This window comes from Globicephala melas, chromosome 1 (assembly GCF_963455315.2).
Source record: "Globicephala melas chromosome 1, mGloMel1.2, whole genome shotgun sequence".
Lineage (NCBI taxonomy): Eukaryota > Metazoa > Chordata > Mammalia > Artiodactyla > Delphinidae > Globicephala > Globicephala melas.
The window spans coordinates 56,334,737-56,358,357 of record NC_083314.1 but is presented as its reverse complement, the minus strand read 5'-3'; the positions used below and the strand labels follow the sequence as shown (position 1 = coordinate 56,358,357).

Sequence of the window (23,621 nt, the reverse complement as noted above, 5' to 3'; positions counted from 1 at the left end):
GCTGGGAGCTGAGGCTCGGGCTTCGGTCAGAGCGCAGGGAGAGGACTGTGGTTGGCGGCGTGAACACAGCCTGCAGGGGGTTAGTGCACCACGGCTAGCCGGGAGGGAGTCCAGGAAAAAGTCTGGAGCTGCTGAAAAGGCAAGAGACTTTTTCTTCCCTCTTTGTTTCCTGGTGCGTGAGGAGAGGGGATTAAGAGCGCTGCTTAAAGGAGCTCCAGAGACAGGCGCGAGCCACAGCTTAAAGCGTGGACCCCAGAGATGGGCATGAGACGCTAAGGCTGCTGCTGCCGCCACCAAGAAGCCTGTGTGCGAGCACAGATCACTATCCACACCTCCCCTCCCGGGAGCCTGTGCAGCCTGCCACTGCCCGGGTCCCGTCATCCAGGGACAACTCCCCCAGGAGAATGCACGGCGTGCCTCAGGCTGGTGCAATGTCACGCCGGCCTCTGCCGCCGCAGGCCTGCCCCACACTCTGTGCCCCCCCCCTCCCCGGCCTGAGTGAGCCAGAGTCCCTGAAGCAACTGCTCCTTTAACCCTGTCCTGTCTGAGCGAAGAACAGATGCCCTCCGGTGACCTACACGTAGAGGCGGGGCCAAATCCAAAGCTGAGCCCCAGGAGCTGTGAGAACAAAGAAGAGAAAGGGAAATCCCTCTCAGCAGCCTCAGAAGCAGTGAATTAAAGCTCCACAATCAACTTGATGTACCCTGCATCTGTGGAATACATGAATAGACAATGAATCATCCCAAATTGAAGAGGTAGACTTTGAGAGCAAGATTTATGACTTTTTCCCCTTTTCCTCTTTTTGTGAGTTTGTATGTGTTTGCTTCTGTGTGAGATTCTGTCTGTATAGCTTTGCTTCCACCATTTGTCCTAGGGTTCTATCCGTCCGTTTTTCTTTTTTTAAATTTTTTTCTTAATATTTTTTAGTTTAATAACTTTATTATATTTTATCTTACTTTATTTTATTTATCTTCTTTCTTTCTTTCTTTTTTCCTTCCTTCCCTCCTTCCTTCCTTCCTACTTCGCTCCCTTCTTTCTCTTCCTTCCTTCCTTCCTTCCTTCCTTTCTTCCTTTCTTTCTTTCTTCTACTTATTCTTTCTTTCTACTTTTTCTCCCTTTTATTCTGAGCCATGTGGAGGAAAGGCTCTTGGTGCTCCAGCCAGGAGTCAGTGCTGTGCCTCTGAGGGGGGAGAGCCAACTTCAGGACACTGGTCCACAAGAGACCTCCCAGCTCCACATCATATCAAACGGCGAAAATCTCCCAGAGATCTCCATCTCAACACCAGTACCCAGCTTCACTCAACGACCAGCAAGCTACAGTGCTGGACAACCTATGCCAAACAACTAGCAAAACAGGAACACAACCCCACCCATTAGCAGAGAGGCTGCCTAAAATCATAATAAGTCCACAGACACCCCAAAACACACCAGCAGACGTGGACCTGCCCACCAGAAAGACAAGATCCAGCCTCATCCACCAGAACACAGGCACTAGTCCCCTCTACCAGGAAGCCTACACAACCCACTGAACCAACCTTAGCCATTGGGGACACCAAAAACAACAGGAACTACGAACCTGCAGCCTGCAAAAAGGAGACCCCAAACACAGTAAGATAAACAAAATGAGAAGACAGAAAAACACACAGCAGATGAAGGAGCAAGACAAAAACCCACCAGACTTAACAAATGAAGAGGAAATAGGCAGTCTACCTGAAAAAGAATTCAGAATAATGATAGTAAAGATGATCCAAAATCTTGGAAATAGAATACAGAAAATGCAAGAAACATTTAACAAGGACCTAGAAGAACTACAGATGAAACAAACAACGATGAACAACACAATAAATGAAATTAAAAATACTCTAGATGGAATCAATAGCAGAATAACAGAGGCAGAAGAACAGATAAGTGACCTGGAGGATAAAATAGTGGAAATAACTACTGCAGAGCAGAATAAAAAAAAAGAATGAAAAGAACTGAGGACAGTCTCAGAGACCTCTGGGACAACATTAAACGCACCAACATTCGAATTATAGGGGTTCCAGAAGAAGAAGAGAAAAAGAAAGGGACTGAGAAAATATTTGAAGAGATTATAGTTGAAAACTTCCCTAATATGGGAAAGGAAATAGTTAATCAAGTCCAGGAAGCACAGAGAGTCCCATACAGGATAAATCCAAGGAGAAATACGCCAAGACACATATTAATCAAACTGTCAAAAATTAAATACAAAGAAAACATATTAAAAGCAGCAAGGGAAAAACAACAAATAACACACAAGGGAATCCCCATAAGGTTAACAGCTGATCTTTCAGCAGAAACTCTGTAAGCCAGAAGGGACTGGCAGGACATATTTAAAGTGATGAAGGGGAAAAACCTGCAACCAAGATTACTCTACCCAGCAAGGATCTCATTCAGATTTGATGGAGAAATTAAAACCTTTACAGACAAGCAAAAGCTGACAGACTTCAGCACCACCAAACCAGCTTTACAACAAATGCTAAAGGAACTTCTCTAGGCAAAAAACACAAGAGAAGGAAAAGACCTACAATAACGAACACAAAACAATTAAGAAAATGGGAATAGGAACATACATATCGATAACTACCTTAAATGTAAATGGACTAAATGGTCCAACCAAAAGACACAGATTGGCTGAATGGATACAAAAACAAGACCCATATATATGCTGTCTACAAGAGACCCACTTCAGACCTAGAGACACATACAGACTGAAAGTAAGGGGATGGAAAAAGATATTCCATGCAAATGGAAATCAAAAGAAAGCTGGAGTAGCAATTCTCATATCAGACAAAATAGACTTTCAAATAAATACTATTAGAAGAGACAAAGAAGGACACTACATAATGATCAAGGGATCGAGCCAAGAAGAAGATATAACAATTGTAAATATTTATGCACCCAACATAGGAGCACCTCAATACATAAGGCAAATGCTAACAACCATAAAAGGGGAAATCGACAGTAACACATTCATAGTAGGGGACTTTAACACCCCACCTTCATGAATGGAAAGATCATCCAAAATGAAAATAAATAAGGAAGCACAAGCTTTAAATGATACATTAAATAACATGGACTTAAATGATATTTATAGGACATTGCATCCAAAAACAACAGAATACACATTTTTCTCAAGTGCTCATGGAACAGTCTCCAGGATAGATCATATCTTGGGTCACAAATCAGGCCTCGGTAAATTTAAGAAAATTGAAGTCGTATCAAGTATCATTTCCAATCACAACGCTATGAGACTACATATAAATTACAGGAAGAGATCTCTAAAAAATACAAACACATGGAGGCTAAACAATACACTACTTAATAATGAAGTGATCATTGAAGAAATCAAAGAGGAAATAAAAAAATACCTAGAAACAAATGACAATGGAGACACGACGACCCAAAACCTATGGGATGCAGCAAAAGCAGTTCTAAGAGGGAAGTTTATAGCAATACAATCCTATGTTAAGAAACAGGAAACATCTCAAATAAACAACGTAACCTTGCACGTAAAGCAATTAGAGAAAGAAGAACAAAAAAACCCCAAAGTTAGCAGAAGGAAAGAAATCATAAAAATCAGATCAGAAATAAATGAAAAAGAAATGAAGGAAATGATAGCAAAGATCAATAAAACTAAAAGCTGGTTCTTTGACAACATAAACAAAATTGATAAACCATTAGCCAGGCTCATCAAGAAAAAAAGGGAGAGGACTCAAATCAATAGAATTAGAAATGAAAAAGGAGAAGTAACAACTGTCACTGCAGAAATACAAAAGATCATGAGAGATTACTACAAGCAACTCTATGCCAATAAAATGGACAACCTGGAAGAAATGGAGAAATTCTTAGAAATGCACAACCTGCCAAGACTGAATCAGGAAGAAATAGAAAATATGAACAGACCAATCACAAGCACTGAAATTGAAACTGTGATTAAAAATCTTCCAACAAACAAAAGCCCAGGACCAGATGGCTTCACAGGCGAATTCTATCAAACATTTAGAGAAGAGCTAACACCTATCCTTCTCAAACTCTTCCAAAATACAGCAGAGGGAAGAACACTCCTAAACTCATTCTATGAAGCCACCATCACCTTGATACCAAAACCAGATGAGGATGTCACAAAGAAAGAAAACTACAGGCCAATATCCCTGGTGAACATAGATGCAAAGATCCTCAACAAAATACTAGCAAACAGAATCCAACAGCACATTAAAAGGATCATACACCATGATCAAGTGGGGTTTATTCCAGGAATGCAAGGATTCTTCAACATACGAAAATCAATCAATGTGATACACCTTATTAACAAATTGAAGGATAAAAACCATATGATCATCTCAATAGATGCAGAGAAAGCTTTCGACAAAATTCAACACTGATTTATGATAAAAACCCTGCAGAAAGTAGGCACAGAGGGAACTTACCTCAACATAATAAAGGCCATATATGACAAACCCACAGCCAACATCGTTCTCAATGGTGAAAAACTGAAAGCGTTTCCACTAAGATCAGAAACAAGACAAGGTTGCCCACTGTCACCACTCTTATTCAACATAGTTTTGGAAGTTTTAGCCACAGCAATCAGAGAAGAAAAGGAAATAAAAGGAATCCAAATCGGAAAAGAAGATGTAAAGCTGTCACTTTTGCAGATGACATGATACTATACATACAGAACCCTAAAGATGCTACCAGAAAACTACTAGAGCTAATCAATGAATTTGTTAAAGTAGCAGGATACAAAATTAATGCACAGAAATCTCTGGCTTCCTATACACTAATGATGAAAAATCTGAAACTGAAATCAAGAAAACACTCCCATTTACCATTGCAACCAAAAGAATAAAATATCTAGGAATAAACCTACCTAAGGAGACAAAAGACCTGTATGCAGAAAATTATAAGACACTGATGAAAGAAATTAAAGATGATACAAATAGATGGAGAGATATACCATGTTCTTGGATTGGAAGAATCAACATTGTGAAAATGACTCTACTACCCAAAGCAATCTACAGATTCAATGCAATCCCTATCAAACTACCACTGGCATTTTTCACAGAACTAGAACAAAAAATGTCACAATTTGTATGGAAACACAAAAGACCCCGAATAGCCAAAGCAATCTTGAGAACGAAATATGGAGCTGGAGGAATCAGGCTCCCTGACTTCAGACTATACTACAAAGCTACAGTAATCAAGACAGTATGGTACTGGCACAAAAACAGAAAGATAGATCAATGGAACAGGATAGAAAGCCCAGAGATAAACCCACGCACATATGGTCACCTTATCTTTGATAAAGGAGGCAGGAATGTACAGTGGAGAAAGGACAGCCTCTTCAATAAGTGGTGCTGGGAAAACTGGACAGGTACATGTAAAAGTATGAGATTAAAAAAAAAAAAAAAAGTATGAGATTAGATCACGCCCTAACACCATACACAAAAATAAGCTCAAAATGGATTAAAGACCTAAATGTAAGGCCAGAAACTATCAAATTCTTAGAGGAAAACATAGGCAGAATACTCTATGACATAAATCACAGCAAGATCCTTTTTGACCCACCTCCTAGAGAAATGGAATTAAAAATAAATGGGACCTAATGAAACTTCAAAGCTTTTGCACAGCAAAAGAAACCATAAACAAGACCAAAAGACCACCCTCAGAATGGGAGAAAATATTTGAAAATGATGCAACTGACAAAGGATTAATCTCCAAAACTTATAAGCAGCTCATGCAGCTCAATAACAAAAAAACAAAGAACCCAATCCAAAAATGGGCAGAAGACCTAAATAGACATTTCTCCAAAGAAGATATACAGACTGCCAACAAACACATGAAAGAATGCTCAACATCATTAATCATTAGAGAAATGCAAATCAAAACTACAATGAGATATCATCTCACACCAGTCAGAATGGCCATCATCAAAAAATCTAGAAACAATAAATGCTGGAGAGGGTGTGGAGAAAAGGGAACACTCTTGCACTGCTAGTGGGAATGTGAATTGGTACAGCCACTATGGAGAACAGTACGGAGGTCCCTTAAAATACTACAAATAGAACTACCATATGACCCAGCAATCCCACTACTGGGCATATACCCTGAGAAAACCATAATTCAAAAAGAGTCATGTACCACAATGTTCATTGCAGCTGTATTTACAATAGCCCAGAGAAGGAAACAACCTAAGTGTCCATCATCGGATGAATGGATAAAGAAGATGTGGCACATACATACAATGAAATATTACTCAGCCATAAAAAGAAACGAAATTGAGCTAGTTGTAATGAGGTGGATAGACCTAGAGTCTGTCATACAGAGTGAAGTAAGTCAGAAAGAGAAAGACAAATATCGTATGCTAACACATATATATGCAATTTAAGAAAAAATAATGTCATGAAGAAGCTAGGGGTAAGACAGGAATAAAGAGACAGACCTACTAGAGAATGGACTTGAGGATATGGGGAGGGGGAAGGGTAAGCTGTGACTAAGAGAGAGAGTGGCATGGACATATATACACTACCAAACATAAAATAGATAGCTAGTGGGAAGCAGCTGCATAGCACAGGGAGATCAGCTCGGTGCTTCGTGACCGCCTGGAGGGGTGGGATAGGGAGGGTGGGAGGGAGCAAGACGTCAGTGGAAGAGATTTGGGAACATATGTATATGTATAACTCATTCATTCTTTTTTAAAGCAGGAACTAACACCATTATAAAGCAATTATACTCCAATAAAGATGTAAAATAAACAAATAAAAACAAAAAAAACCACAACAACTTGTCAGTCATAATCTCCCAATTCATCCCGCCCCTCCTTTCCCCCTTGGCATCCGTATATTTGTTCTCTACGTCTGTGTGTCTATTTCTGCTTTGTAAATAAGAGAGTCTATACCAATTTCTTCAGATTCCACATATATGCATTGATATATGATATTTGTTTTTCTCTTTCTGATTTACTGCACTGTGTACGACAGTCTCTAGGTCCATCCATGTCTCTACAAATGAGCCAATTTCCTTCCTTTTATGGCTTAGTAATATTCCGTTATATATATGTACCACATTCTTTATCGATTCCTCTGTTGATGGACATTTAGGTTGCTTCCATGTCCTGGCTATTGTAAATAGTGCTGCAATGAACATTGGGGTGCATGTGTCTTTTTGAATTATGGTTTTCTCTGGGTATATGCCCAGCAGTGGGATTGCTGGGTCATATGGTAGTTCTATTTTTAGAGATCGGGATTGACATATATACACTATTTATACTATGTATAAAATAGATAACTAATGAGAACCTACTGTATAGTGCAGCGAACTCTGCTCAGTGCTCAGTGGTGACCTAAATGAGAAGGAAATCCAAAAGAGAGGGGATATATGTATATTTATAGCTGATTCACTTATCTGTACACTATAAAGTAACACAATATTGTAAAGCAACTATACTCAATAAAAAATACTATTAATAAGAATTTAATAAAAAAATGTTAAAAAAAAAAAAGAGTGAAATAACTTATCACATACAAAGGAATCCTCAAAAGACTATCACAAGATTTTTCAGCAGAAACTTTGCAGGCCGGAATGGAGTAGCATGATACATTCAAAGTACTGAAAGAAAAAAAAAAAAAAGGCAACCAAGTGCTTCCCTGGTGGCGCAGTGGTTGAGGGTCCGCCTGCCAATGCAGGGGACATGGGTTTGTGCCACGGTCCGAGAAGATCCCACATGCTGCGGAGCAGCTGGGCCCATGAGCCATGGCCACTGAGCCTGCGCCTCCAGAGCCTGTGCTCCGCAACAGGAGAGGCCACAACAGTGAGAGGCTCGTGTACTGCAAAAAAAAAAAAAAAAAAAAGCCAACCAAGAATACTATACCTGGCAAAACAACCCTTCAGAATTGAAGGAGAGATAAAGAGTTTTCTAGACAAGTACAGCTGAAAGAGTTCATCATCACTAGATTGGTCTTACAAGAAATAGAAAGAGAAAGAGTTCTTTAACCTAAAACAAACATAACATAGATTCATAACAGGAACATATTAAAGTATAAACTGATTGGTAAATGTAAATATATGGTTAAATTCAAAGTCTTCTGATGTTGTAATAATAGTGGGTATGTCACTTACAACTCTAGTATTAAAGTTGACAAAAGTAGTAAAAATAATTATAATAATTTGTTAAGGAATACACAATGTAATAGTTGTAAATTGTGACATCAAAAACATAAAATGTTCTGGGCAATTTATAAATGTAGAATTTTTGTATATGTTCAAAGTTGTTGTCATCCTTAAAAAGACTCTTATAAAATTATCTGTTTTATGGAAGCCCTATTGTTACCACTAAGTAAAAACCTATAGTAGATACACAAAAGAGAAAAGGAAAGAAATCTAGGCATATCACTTAAGAAAGTCATCAAACCACAAAGGAAGAGAGCAAGAAAGGAATATAGCAACCAGAAAAAAAATTAACAAAATAGGAAGAGCAAATCCATATCTAAAAGCAATTACTTTACGTGCAAATGGACTAAATTCTCCAGTCAAAACACATAAACTGTGAACTTTCCTGGTGGTGCAGTGGTTAAGAATCCACCTGCCAATGCAGGGGACATGGGTTCAAGCCCTTGTCTGGGAAGATCCCACATGCCATGGAGCAACTAAGCCCGTGTGCCACAACTACTGAGCCTGCACTCTAGAGCCCGTGTGCCACAACTACTGAAGCCCACATGCCTAGAGCTCATGCTCCACAACAAGGGAAGCCACTGCAGTGCAAAGCCCACGTTCTACAATGAAGAGTATCCCCTGCTCGCTGCAACTAGAGAAAGCCCACACGCAGCAACAAAGACCCAATGCCGCCATAAATAAATAGATGGATTAAAAAAAACACATAAACTGACTAAATGGATTAAAAAACAAGATCTACCTATATGGTGCCTACAAGAGACTCATTTCAGCTTTAAGGACACAGACTGAAAATAAAAGGATGGAAAAAGATAGTCCATGCAAATGGAAGCCAAAAGAAAGCAGGGCTAGCTATACATCAGACAAAATAAACTTTAAGCCAAAGACTGCAATAAGAGACAAAAAGACGTTATTATATAACAATAAAGGGCTCAATTCATCAAGAAGAGATAAAGATTTGTAAATATTTATAGGAGCACCTAGATAAATAAAGCAAATACTAACAGACCTGAAGGAAGAAGTAGACAGTGACAGAATAATAATAGGGGACTCTAATAACCCACTTTCATCAATGGATAGATCACCCAGACAGAAAATCAGTTTTAAAAAATGGACTTAGGGCTTCCCTGGTGGCGCAGTGGTTGAGAGTCCGCCTGCCAATGCAGGGGACACACGGGTTCGTGCCCCGGTCCGGGAAGATCCCACATGCCGTGGAGCGGCTGGGCCCGTGAGCCATGGCCGCTGAGCCTGCACGTCCGGAGCCTGTGCTCTGCAACGGGAGAGGCTACAACAGGGAGAGGCCCGCATACCGCAAAAAAAAAAAAAAAAAAAAAAATGGACTTAAACTACATTTTAGACCAGAAAGACTTGACATTTATAGAGCATTTCATCCAGCAGCAGCAGAATATACGTTCTTCTCAAGCGCACATGAAACATTCTCAAGGACAGATCATATGGTAGGCCACAAAAAAAGTCCCAATAAATTTAAGAAGACTGACATCATATCAAGTATCTTTTCCAACAGCAACGGTAAGAAACTAGAAATCAATTACAAGAACAAAACTGGAAAATTTACGAATACGTGAAGATTAAACAACATGCTCCTGAAAAAAGATCAGTGGGCCAAACAAGAAATCAAAACAGAAATCAAAAAATAGCTTGAGATAGATGAAAATGGACATACACCATACCAATATCATGGGATGATGCAAAAGCATTTCTAAGAGGTAAATTTATAGTGATAAACACATACATCAAGAAAAAAACAAAGATCTCAATTAACAACCTAATTTTACACCTCAAGAAACAGAAAGAGAAGAACAAGTTAAGCCCAAATTAGGCAGGAAGAAGAAATAACAAAGATCAGAGTGAAAATAAATGAAACAGAGATAGAAAAAAATAAACAAAATAGAAAACCTTTAGCTGGACTAACCACGAAAAAAAGAAAGGACTCAAATAAATAAAATTATAAATGAAAAAGGAGACATTACAAGTGATATTACACAAATACAAATAGTCATAAGAGACAACTAGGAAGAATTATACACAAACAAATTGGACAACCTAGAAGAAATGAATATATTTCTAGAATTATACAACCTCCCAAGACTGAATCAGGAAGAAACAGAAATTCTAAACAGATCAATTACTAATAAGTAGATTATTGATTCAGAAGGCTCCCAAAGGAAGTTCAGGACTAGAGGACTTCACTGTTGCATTCTACCAAACATTTAAAAAAAGAATTAATACCAATCATTCTCAAGTTCCTTCAAAAAATGGAAGGGAGGAGAACACTTCCAAATGCATTTTACAAAGCCAGCATTACCCTGATACAAAAACCAGACAATAATCCTATAAGAAAAGAATATTATAGGCCAATATCCATGATGAACATAGATGCAAAAATCCTCCAAAAATATTAGCAAACCAAATTCAACAGTACGTTAAAGGATCACACACCATGATCAAGTGGGATTTATTCCAGGGATGCAAGGAAGGTTCAGCATCTGCAAATTAATCAATGTGATACAACTGTGATACACCACATTAACAAAATAAGGGATAAAAATCAATGATCATCTCAATAGATAAAAGTACAAGCATTCGACAAAATTCAACATCCTTTCATGTTAAAAAAAAAAAAAAAAACCCCTCAACGAACTGAGTATAGAGGAAATGTACCTCAACACAATAAAGGTCATATATGAGAAGTCCACAGCTAACATTATACTCAACAGTGAAAAGCTGAAATTTTTTTCCTCTAAGATCATGAATAAGAAAAGTCTGCCCACTCTCACTACTTTTATTAATATTGTTCTAGTAGTCCTAGCCAGAGCAATTAAGCAAAAAAAGGAAATAAAACACATCCAAATTGGAAGAAGTAAAATTGTCTCTATTTGCAGATGACATATGTCATACACAGAAAACCCTAAAGACTCCATCAAAAAAACTGTTAGAACGAACATATGAATTCAGAAAAGCTGCAGGATAAAAAATTAATATACAAAAATCGGTTGCATTTCTATACACTAACAACAAACTATCAGAAAGACAAATTAAGAAAACAATGCCATTTATAATTGCATCAAAAAGAATAAAATACCTAGGAATAAATTTAAGCAACATGAAACTTTTGTATACTGAAATCTGTAAGACATTAATTAAAGAAATTGAAGGAAACACAAACCAATGAAAAAAATATTACATGCTCATGGATTAGAAGTATTAATATTGTTAAAATGTCCATCCTACCCAAAGCAATTTACAGATTTAATAATCTCTATCAAAATTCCAATGGCATTTTTCACAGAATTTTTTTAATTCTAAAATTTGTATAGAATGAAAGACCCCAAATAGCCAAAGCAAACTTGAAAAAGAACAAAGCTGGAGGCATTACACCTCCTGACTTCAAACTATATTTTAAAGTTATAGTAATCAAAACAGTACGGTATTGGCATAAAAACAGACCATAGATCAATGGAACAGAACAGAGAGCCCAGAAAAAAACTCATGCATATATGATCAATTAATTTATAACTAAGGAGCCACAAATATACACTGGAAAACAGATAGTCTCTTCATTAAATGGTGTTGGTAAAACTAGGCAGCCACATGCAAAAGAATGAAACTGGATCCCTATATTATGCCATACACAAAAATCAACTGAAAGTGGATTAAAGAACTGAATGTTAAGACCTGAAACCATAAAAATCTTAGAGGAAGACATAGGGCGTAACCTGCATGACATCAGTCTCAGCAATGATTTTTTGGATTTGACACCAACAGCACATGCAACAAAAGCAAAAATAAACAAGTGAGACTACATCAAATTTAAAAGTTTTTGCACAGCAAAGGAAATCATAAACAAATGAAAATAAAACCTACAGAATAGGAGAAAATATTTAAATCATATATCTGATAAGGGGTTAATATCCAATATATATAAAGAACTCACTTAACAGCAAAACTAAATCTGATTTTAAAATGGACAGAGGAACTGAATAGACATTTTCCCAAAGAAGACATACAAGTGTTCAACAGGTGTATAAACTTCATTCTCAACATCATTAATAATCAAGAAAATGCAAATCAAAACCACAATGAGATATCACCTTACACCTGTTAGAATGGCTATCATCAAAAAGGTAAGAGATAACAAGTGTTGAGAAGGATGGTGAGAAAAGGGAATCTTTTTGCACTGTTTGTAGGAATGTAAATTGGTGCAACCACTATGAAAAACAATATGGAGTTTCCTGAAAAAATTTAAAATAGAAATATCACATGATCCAGCATTCCTACTTGTGGGTATAAATCAAAAGAAATGAAAACAGAATCTCAAAAATATATCTGCAATCCCATGTGCCTTGCAGCATTATTCACAGCAGCTAAAATATGAAAACAACTTAAATATCCATCAAGAAAAGAATCAATAAAGAATCACTATATATATACAATGGCATATTATTCAGCCATAAAGAAGGATATCATACCTTTTGTGACAAGATGGATGAAGCTTGAGGGTATTATGCTAAGTGAATTAAGTCAGAAAAAGACAAATGCCACAAAATATTACTTGTGTATGGAATCTTAAAAAAAAGCTGAACTCAAAGGGACTAGAATAGTGGCTACCAGAGGCTGGATGGCAAAGGAAAAGGGAAGATATTGGTCAAAAAGTACAAACTTCCAGTTATAAGGTATAAAAGTTCTGGGGGTCTCATGTACAGCATACCAAATATAGTTAATAATACTATACTATATTCATGAAAGTTGCTCAGAGAGGAGATCTTAAATGTTCTCAACACACACACACACACACACACACACACACACACATTCAAAATAGTAATTAGGTGATGTGATTCAGGTGTTAATGCTAAGATAATAATAATTTTGCAATATATGTGTATCAAATCAACATGTTGTACACCGTAAACTTACACAATGCTATATGTCAAATATATCTCAATAAAGTTGAGGGAAAAAAAGGAAGTAAATATTGTAATAATATCACCCTAGTGATTGTTAAGTATTAATACATAAAAGGTTTACTGGTACAAAATACTGAATGCTAACTTCCCTCAAATTTTCAAAGAAAGTGTTTCAGTAGGTACTTTGGAAATTTTTTTAAAATGGCATAAGATATAGACTTTACAAAAATGTACAAACCCTTAAAAGAAACAATAACTGAATTCCCTTGATAAATATACTTTATATAACAGTAGAAATTTTCAAAAATCCAGAAAAATACAATAGTTAAAATCACACATAACCTAGTATAACCACTGTTAACATGTAGATTTTATTACTTTCCTACCCTTTTTTCTGTATCTACAAAACAAATAAGATCAATAGTCCAAACTTATCAATTTACACACAAAGAAGGATTTATTTTTCCAATAACTAATGCCAAAGTTTGCCCTTTTTGCAATCTCACCCACTTACCCACCACTCCCTACCCCACACCTATACATGTAAGCTGTGGCAGTTGGGAAAGAGGTGGTATGGATGTTACCTGCTTTCTCTCCATCTCACATTCCCTGTGCCTTGGCCCACCAGTTCAGCATGAAGGCAGAGAGAACACATGCGGAGTTGGAGGGGAGGAGGGGAGACTGCTCAGGCCAGCAGAGGCCATTAGTGGAGATTTGGTATTACTTTGTTGGGCCATGATCCCTTTGGGTTACCCATTAGTGGTTGGGATATGTATTAGTTTCCTATTGCTGCCACTATTAATTATCACAAATGTAGTAGTTCAAAACAGCAACCATTTATTATCTCATAGTTTTGTAGGTCAGAAGTCTGAGGTACTCAACTGGGTACTCTGCTTAGGATCTCACAAGGCTGAAATAACACTTCAGCCTTCTTATCCGAAGGCTCTGGGGGAGAATCTTCTCTAGGCTCATTCAGGCAGTTGGCAGAATTCAGTTCCCCTCCATCTTCAAGCCAGCACTGGTGGGTCAAATCCTTCTCGTACTTCAAATTTCTCTGACTCCCCCTTTTCTAACTCCAAACATCAAAAGTTCTATGTTTTTGAGGACCTTTGTGATTACACTGGGCTCACCTGGATAATCCAGGATAACCTCCCTATTTTAAGGTGCATAACCTTCATTACATCTGCAGAGTCCCTTTGGCCATATAAGGAAATGTATTCACAGGCTCTGCTGATTAGCGTGTGGACATCTGTGCGTGGTCCTTCAACCTATCATAGGACCAGCTGGTCCTTTGTTGCCTTCTGATGTCAGGGAGTCCTTTGGAGAGCACTGCTGCATCCTTCCTTCACTCCCAATAGGTTATTTCCAGGGGTCTCCCAATGCAGGTTCATCTTTCTCCGCAAGAGTCTTTTGGGTAAATAGCCACTCCCTGCCTGTTACTCCCTCCATGACATGGCCTAGGCTCACGTTAGATCAATGTCATATGTGCCTTATTCTGCGGAGATGAGAGACAGGTGTGGGGCATGAAGAGAAGCCGTGCCCTGACACACTAGGTCATTCCTCTAAAAGACTTGTCCACACAGGTGATCTTCTAATATTTGTCCTTACTGCAAATGACCCCTTTCCCCAACTCTAGCCATTTTGTCTATATAGGAAAAGGGATGTTGCTATAACATTGGGTGGAAGGCACCTCTTTGTGAAATCTGCAAAAGGCAGTTTTTGTACTTAGAAGTTTCACGTTAGAACATAACATCCACTTGTGTATTCTTGGCTATGAGCTATCTCTACAGTAATTCCTGTACCAGTCACAAAGAGGTAAGGCATTGCAGGGGAAAGGATGGATGCATTTTTTATATATACAAATTTAGAGTCATACTTTTCATGCAGTTACATAACTTGCTTTTTATACTTAGTATAACTGGCATTGCCTTTAAATAATCTACAAAATAATATTTAATGGCTGCATTGCATCCATATTGAATGGATATAGCTTATTCTTGGAAATTATTTTTAAGTAATTTTTTAAATATTGAGGAATATAAAAAGTAGTATATAATCAAGTGCTTTCACATGGATGTTTCTTCCTCTCTTTGGTGCTAAACAGTGTAAAAAAAATTCAACAGGAAGTGTTCAGGTGACCCTACCCACTAAAAGAGTTATTAGGAATTATAGTCTATATCCTCAATATTATTACCTGTGCTCTAAACTGGACATAATGGTTATTCAAGTGTGAGGTGAGGGCTTGTTTAGAATAGATGTCTAAGCTCTAACTAGTGTTCCTTTTGATACACTACAAGTTCCTTCAGCTGAGAGACAAACTGCCTAAGGGTTATGTGAGAAGGCTCAGTGCTGTTCTGCCACTGAAAGGGTCTAGTCATTACAGGTTACAGTTTTTCTTCTTTGTATTTGAGAAAGGGTTCTTAGTATCTTCTGGTTTCCTGCTCAGGGGAAGCTCTTACTCCAAAATAGGCTATTAACTGTATTAGCTTATGGCAGGAATCTGCTTACTAGAAGTACCAATAACAGAGAGGCCAGTATTAGACAAAAATCACCCTTCAGTTTTTCCCCTTCTTAATCTTGTGCTAGCCAACTCTTAGCATCCTCTGAAATTCAACCAAGCACTACTTCCTAGAGAAATCATCCCTTGACTTTTTCATCTTAGTTAAGTGCCTCTTCCATTTGTTCCCAAACCTCACCATATTTATCCATATTTTAGCATTTACCATCCCACAGTATAAATCATCTGCTTACTTATACATCTTCTCCATTGGGGTGTAGGACTCTAGAGGTGATTTTTTAATCTCTTTACATCCAAAGCCTACCTAAGGCCAGGTTCATAGATAATGCTTAATGAGCACTGGATGGATTAATGGATGGCTTTACTAACATTAGATCATCACAGAGTAGCACCCATGCTACTGGTACTAGCACAAATTCAGCTCCTAAGGCTTGAATTTATAAGTACCATATTCATCCCACTAATCAATCACCTATCAACAGGGCTAAATCTATGCTGAAATGTTTGCTTCACATTTTGGTTAATCATTTTTTCCCCTAAATATCGTGACACCAATAACAACATTTTTATTGTACAGCTAAGACCTGGTGGTCTTATGGCTGGCTGTAATGCTCCAGCCTCTCTCTCCTATGAGATGCTGATTGCCAAGGAAAGGAAGCAGAGCAGTGTTTGTGCTCGTCATGTTGCCTAAACCCTGTTGTATAAACAGCAAGAACCATATTGGTCTTATCCAAACTGTACACCCTGCCAGTGATTTATAATAATCAGGATCTTACTAGACACCCTGTAGACACTAGTGATTATCCTGTACATCTGTCTTCTGATGTATATCAAACCATGTTTTAATCTGAACCCTGCCACAAAACCACATCCTTGTTAAAAAAGTAAATACAGACTAGATATTTTTTTAACATCTTTATTGGAGTATAATTGCTTTACAATGCTGTTAGTTTCTGCTTTATAACAAAGTGAATCTGCTATAAATATATCCCCGTATCTCCTTGCTCTTGAGTCTCCCTCCCTCCCACACTCCCTATCCCACCCTCTAGGTGGTCACAAAGCACCGAGCTGATCTCCCTTGCTATGCAACTGCTTCCCACTAGCTATCTATTTTGCATTTGGTAGTATATATTAGTCCATGCCACTGTCTCACTTCGTCCCAGATTACCCTTCCCCCTCCCCGTGTCCACAAGTCCATTCTCTACATCTGAGTCTTTATTCCTGTCCTGCCCCTAGGTTCTTCAGAACCATTTTTTTTTTAGATTCCATATGTATGTGTTAGCATATGGTATTTGTTTTTCTCTTTCTGACGTACTTCACACTGTAGACAGACTCTAGGTCCATCCACCTCACTACAAAAAACTCAATTTCATTTCTTTTTATGGCTGAGTAATATTCCATTGTATATATGCGCCACATCTTCTTTATCCATTCATCTGTCGATGGACACTTAGGTTGGCTCCATGTCCTGGCTATTGTAAATATAGCTGCAACGAACATTGTGGTACATGATTCTTTTTGAATTATGGTTTTCTCAGGGTATATGCCCAGTAGTGGGATTGCTGGGTCATATGGTAGTTCTATTTTTAGTTTTTTAAGGAACCTACATACTGTTCTTCATAGTGGCTGGATCAATTTACATTCCCACCAACAGTGCAAGAGGGTTCCCTCTTCTCCACACCCTCTCCAGCATTTATTGTTTGTAGATTTTTTGATGATGGCCATTTTGACTGGTGTGAGGTGATACCTCATTGTAGTTTTGATTCACATTTCTCTAATGATTAGTGATGTTGAGCATCCTTTCATGTGTTTGTTGGCCATCTGTATGTCTTCTTTGGAGATATTTCTATTTAGGTCTTCTGCCCATTTTTGGATTGGGTTGTTTGCTTTTTGTATATTGAACTGCATGTGCTGCTTGTAAATTTTGGAGATTAAGCCTTTGTCAGTTGCTTCATTTGCAAATATTTTCTCCCATTCTGAGGGTGGCCTTTTTGTGTAGATTATGGTTTCCTTTGCTGTGCAAAAGCTTTTAAGTTTCATTAGGTTCCAGTTGTTTATTTTTATTTTTATTTCCATTTCTCTAGGAGGTGGGTCAAAAAGGATCGTGCTGTGATTTATGTCATAGAGTGTTCTGCCTCTGTTTTCCTCAAAGAGTTTTAGAGTGTATGGACTTACATTTAGGTCTTTAATCCATTTTGAGTTTATTTTTGTGTATGGTGTTAGGGAGTGTTCTAATTTCATTCTTTTACATGTAGCTGTCCAGTTTTCCCAGCACCACTTATTGAAGAGGCTGTCTTTTCTCCATTGTATATTCTTGCCTCCTTTATCAAAGATAAGGTGACCATATGTGCATGGGTTTATCTCTGGGCTTTCTATCCTGTTCCATTGATCTATATTTCTGTTTTTGTGCCAGTACCATACTGTCTTGATTACTGTAGCTCTGTGGTATAGTCTGAAGACTGGGAGCCTGATTCCTCCAGCTCCGTTTTTCTTTCTCAAAATTGCTTTGGCTATACAGGGCCCTTTGTGTTTCCATACAGATTGTGAAAATTTTTTGGTAGTTTGATAGGGATTGCATTGAATCCATAGATTACTTTGGGTAGTATAGTCATTTTCACAATGTTGATTCTTCCAATCCAAGAACATGGTATATCTCTCCATCTGTTTTTGTCATCTTTGATTTGCTTCATCAGTGTCTTATAGTTTTCTGCATATGGGTCTTTTGCCTCCTTAGGTAGGTTTATTCCTAGGTATTTTATTCTTTTTGTTGCAGTGGTAAATGGGAGTGTTTCCTTAATTGCTCTTTCAGATTTTTCTTCATTAATGTATAGAAATGCAAGAGACTTCTATGCATTAATTTTGTATCCTGCATTTACCAAATTCATTGATTAGCTCTAGTAGTTTCTGGTAGCATCTTTAGGATTCTCTATGTATAGTATCATGTCATCTGCTAACAGTGACAGCTTTACATCTTCTTTTCTGATTTGGATCCTTTTTATTTATTCTCTGATTTCTGTGGCTAAAACTTGCAAAACTATATTGAATAAGAGTGGTGACAGTGGGCAACCTTGTCTTGTTCCTGATCTTAGAGGAAATGGTTTCAGTTTTTCACATTGAGAATGATTTTGGCTGAGGGTGTGTCATATATGGCCTTTATTATGTTGAGGTAAGTTCCCTCTATGTCTGCTTTCTGGAGCGTTTTTATCATAAATGAGTGTTGAATTTCGTTGAAAGCTTTTTCTGCATCTATTGAGATTATCATATGGTTTTTATCCTTCAATTTGTTAATATGATTTACACATTGATTGATTTGTGTATATTGAAAAATCCTTGCATTCCCGGAATAAAAATATTTACAGATTTTCCCGTGAAACTGATATCAAGTCTTATGGCATTGTGGTCAGAAAAGATACTTGATACAATTTCAATTTTCTTCAATTTACCAAGGCTTGATTTGTGACCCAAGATATGATCTATCTTGGAGAATGTTCCATGAGCACTTGAGAAGAAGTGTATTCTGTTGTTTTTGGATGGAATGTCCTATAAATATCAATTAAGTTCATCTTGTTTAATGTATCATTTAAAGCTTGTGTTTCCTTATTTATTTTCATTTTGGATGATCTGCCCATTGGTGAAAGTGGGGTGTTAACGTCCCCTACTATGATTCTGTTACTGTCAATTTCCCCTTTTATGGTTGTTAGCATTTGCCTTATGTATTGAGGTGCTCCTATGTTGGGTGCATAAATATTTACAATTGTTATATCTTCTTCTTGGATTGATCACTTCATCATTATGTAGTGTCCTTCTTTGTCTGTTGTAATTGTCTTTATTTTAAAGTCTGTATTGTCTGACATGAGAATTGCTACTCCAGCTTTCTTTTGATTTCCATTTGCATGGAATATCTTTTTCCATCCCCTCACTTTCAGTCTGTATGTTTCCCTAAGTCTGAAGTGGGTCTCTTGTAGACAGCAAATATATGGGTCTTGTTTATATATCCATTCAGCCAGTCTATGTCTTTTGGTTGGAGCATTTAATCCATTTACATTTAAGGTAGTTATTGATATGTATGTTCTTGTTACCATTTTCTTAATTGTTTTGGCTTTGTTATTGTAGGTCTTTTCCTTCTCTTGTGTTCCTGCCTAGAGAAGTTCCTTTAGCATTTGTTGTAAAGCTGGTTTGCTGGTGCTGAATTCTCTTAGCTTTTCCTTGTCTGTAAAGGTTTTAATTTCTCCATCGAATCTTAATGAGATCCTTGCTGTGTAATCTTGGTTGCAGGTTTTTCCCCTTCATCACTTTAAACATATCCTGGTACTCCCTTCTGGCTTGCAGAGTTTCTGCTGAAAGATCAGCTGTTAACCTTATAGGGATTCCCTTGTATGTTATTTGTTGTTTTTCCCTTGTTGCTTTTAATATTTTTTCATTGTATTTCATTTTTTACAGTTTGATAAAATGTGTCTTGGTGTGTTTCTCTTTGGATTTATCCTGTATGGTACTCTCTGCACTTCCTGGACTTGACTATTTCCTTTCCCATATTAGGGAAGTTTTCAACTATAATCTCTCAAATATTTTCTCAGTCTCTTTCTTTTTGTCTTCTTCTTCTGGGACTCCTATAATTCAAATGTCCGTGTGTTTAATGTTGTCCCAGAGGTCTCTGAGACTGTCCTCCATTCTTTTTATTCTTTTTTCTTTATTCTTCTCTGCAGTAGCTATTTCCACTATTTTATCTTCCAGGTCATTTATCCATTCTTCTGCCTCAGTTATTCTGCTATTGATTCCTTCTAGACAAATTTTTATTTCATTTATTGTGTTGTTCATCTTTGTTTGCTCTTTAGTTCTTCTAGGTCCTAAATGTTTCTTGTATTTTCTGTCTTCTATTTCCTAGATTTTGGATTATGTTTACTATCATTAGTCTGAATTCTTTTTCAGGTAGACTGCCTATTCCTCTGCATTTTTTTGGTCTGGTGGGTTTTTACCTTGCTCCTTCATCTGCTGTGTGTTTCTCTGTCTTCTCATTTTGCTTAACTTACTGTTTTTGGCGGTCTCCTTTTTGCAGGCTACAGTTTCATAGTTCCCATTGTTTTTGGTGTCTGCCCCCAGTGGCTAAGGTTGCTTCCGTGGGTTGTGTAGGCTTCCTGGTGGAGGGGACTGGTGTCTGGGTTCTGGGATAAGGCTGGATCTTGTCTTTCTGGTGGGCAGGACAGGTCTGGTGGTGTGTTTTGGGGTGTCTGTGACCTTATTATGATTTTAGACAGCCTCTCTGCTAATGGGTGGGGTTCCTCTCTTGCTAGTTGTTTGGCATAGCATGTCTAGCACTGTAGTTTGCTGGTTGCTGAGTGGAGCTGGGTCTTAGTGTTGAGATGGAGATCTGGGGGAGAGCTTTCGCTGGTTTATATTACATGGCACCAGGAGGTCTCTGGTGGACTAATGTCCTGAACTCTGCTCTCCCACCTCAGAGGCACATGCCTGACACCTAGCTGGAGCACAATGACACTATCAGCCACACAGCTCAGAAGAAAAGGGAGAAAAAAGGAAAGAAGGAAAAAATAAAATAAAATGAATTTATTAAAATAAAAAAATTATTAAAAAGAAAAACAAAGAAGAGAGCAACCAAACCAAGCAACATATCTACCAATGATAACAAGTGCTAAAAGTGCACTAAAAAATGGTATATATATATTTTTAAAACCACCCATATATACAGGGGGAAAGCCCATGCACACACTCAGGAAAGATGAATGCACCATCTGAGAATAACTTATGTCTTCATGCCAGGCTGATTGGTGAAGGTCTTCCACTGCATAAGGTCTTCCACTTCCAAAGCTAGTCCCCAAAGGTAGGGAGAGGTGACTATTGTTTCAAATGCTTAATTCTCAACAAAAGATCACAGTATACAAACAAATAAGGAAACCTATTCAGAGGAATAAGATAAGTCTCTAGAAAATAACACTACAGAAATACTGGCTTCAGAATCACTTGACAAAGACTTTAAAATAACTGTTTTAAATATTCTCAAAGAGCTAATGGAAAACAACAAGAACTAAGAAAATCAGAAAATCATAAATGAACAAAATTAGAATATCAACAAAAAGATAGGAATTGTTAAAAAAAAAAAAAAAGAACTAAACAGAATTTCTGAAGCTGAATAATACAATCACTGAATCAAAAAATTCAATATAGGGGTTCAACAATGGACTCAAACAGGCAGAAGAATGAATCAATGAACAGGTCATTTAAAGGTATTTAGTCTGTGGAGGAAAAAAAGAAAAAAAAAATGAAGAGAAGAAAACAGAAACTAAGCTACTTATGAGATATCTTCAAGTAGATGAATACATGCATTATGAAAGTCCAAGAAAAGAAGCAAGAAAGGGGCTTAGAGTTTATTTGAAGAAATAATGGTTCATACCTTTCCAAATTCAAGGAAGACATCAAAGAGGAGGTGCTCAAGAAATTCCCAGTAGAATGAACTAAAAAACAAAGACATATTATAATCAAACTATCAAAAGTAAAAGACACAAAGAATATGGGATATTGCGAGAAAAACGACTCATCATCTACAATGAATCTTTGATAAGATTATCCATAGGTTTCTCAGCAGAAACCTTGTATGCCAGAAGGCAGTTGGATGATATATTTAAAGTAATGAAAGAAACTGTTAACAGAGAATTCTACATCCAGCAAAGCTGTTCTTTAAAATGAGGTATATAGACTACTATATATAAAACAGATAGCTAATAAGGACCTGCTATATAGCATAGGGAACTCTACTCAATATTCTGTAATGGCCTATATGTGAAAAGAATCTTAAAGAGAGCAGATATATGTAAATGTACAACTGATTCACTTTGCTGTACACCTGAAACTAACACAACATGGTAAAAATCAACTACACTCCAATAAAAATTTAAATAATAAAAAAATAAAAAATAAAATGAGGAATAAAGTAAGTCATTCCTAGATAAGTGAAAGCATAGAGAGTTCATTACCACTACACATTCCCTACATGAAATACTAAAGAGTCCTTCAAGTTGAAACAAAAGGGTGCTAGATAGTAACTTGAAGCCATATGAAAACAACAAAGTTGTCCCATGAAGGTAAACAACTGTGCTGTTGTAATTTTGCTTAACTCCCCTTTTAATTCCTTTATAAAATTTAAAATATAAAGCATTAAAAATTCTAAATCTATGTTAATAACAATATATAAATGTAATTTATGACATTAACAATATAAAGTGGAGAGGAGTGGAGTTCTAAAAGGGTAGCATTTTTATATGTGATGATATTAAGTAGTTATCAGTTTAAAATATATTGTTATAACTTTAGGATATTCTATGCAACCCCTATGATAACCACAAAGGAAATATATATAAAATGTACACAAAAGGAAATGAGAAGGGAACAAAAACATGTCATTACAAAAAGTCAACTAAACACAAAAGAAAGCAGTAAGGGAGGAAATGAGGAACAAAAAGCTATATGACATACAGAAAACAATAACAAAATGGCAATAGTAAGTTCTTCCCTATCAGTAATTATTTTAATTTTAATGGCTTAAAATCCCCAATCAAAAGACTTAGATTGGCAGTATGGATATAAAAATAAGATTCAACTATATACTGTATACAAGAGACTCAAACGAAATCTAAGTACACATAAGTTGAAAGTGAAAGAATGGAAGCATATATTCCATGCAAATAGTAACCAAACAGTAACATATATTCAATGCAAATAGTAGAGGTGGCTACACTAATATCAGACAAAATAGACTTTAAATTAGAAACTGTTACAAGAGGTAAAGAAGGATATCATTTAATGATAGAAGGGCCAATTCACCAAGAAGATATAACAATTATAAACATATATGCACCAAACATCAGAGCTCCTAAATATGTAAAGTAAACATTGACAAAATTAAAGGGAGAAATTAGACAGCTCAACAATAAGAGTAGAGGACTTTAATACCCCACTTTCAATAATGGGTAGAAAAACCA

The 23,621-nt window shown here is 37.0% G+C and overlaps 1 protein-coding gene across 4 annotated transcripts in view; it reads right to left on the bottom strand.

The window, feature by feature from the left end:
- The window catches only part of TNFSF18 (TNF superfamily member 18), a 389,686-nt gene that overhangs the window by 21,680 nt on the left and 344,385 nt on the right, over positions 1-23,621 (bottom strand). For 2 of the 4 annotated variants that reach the window (XM_060296286.1, XM_060296288.1), the window contains one exon: positions 22,037-22,097. The exons of the other annotated variants lie outside the window; for them this stretch is intronic. In XM_060296286.1, the coding sequence (XP_060152269.1) occupies positions 22,037-22,097 (61 nt within the window). The remainder of the gene's footprint in view (positions 1-22,036; positions 22,098-23,621) is intronic. 4 annotated transcript variants of the gene reach the window in all.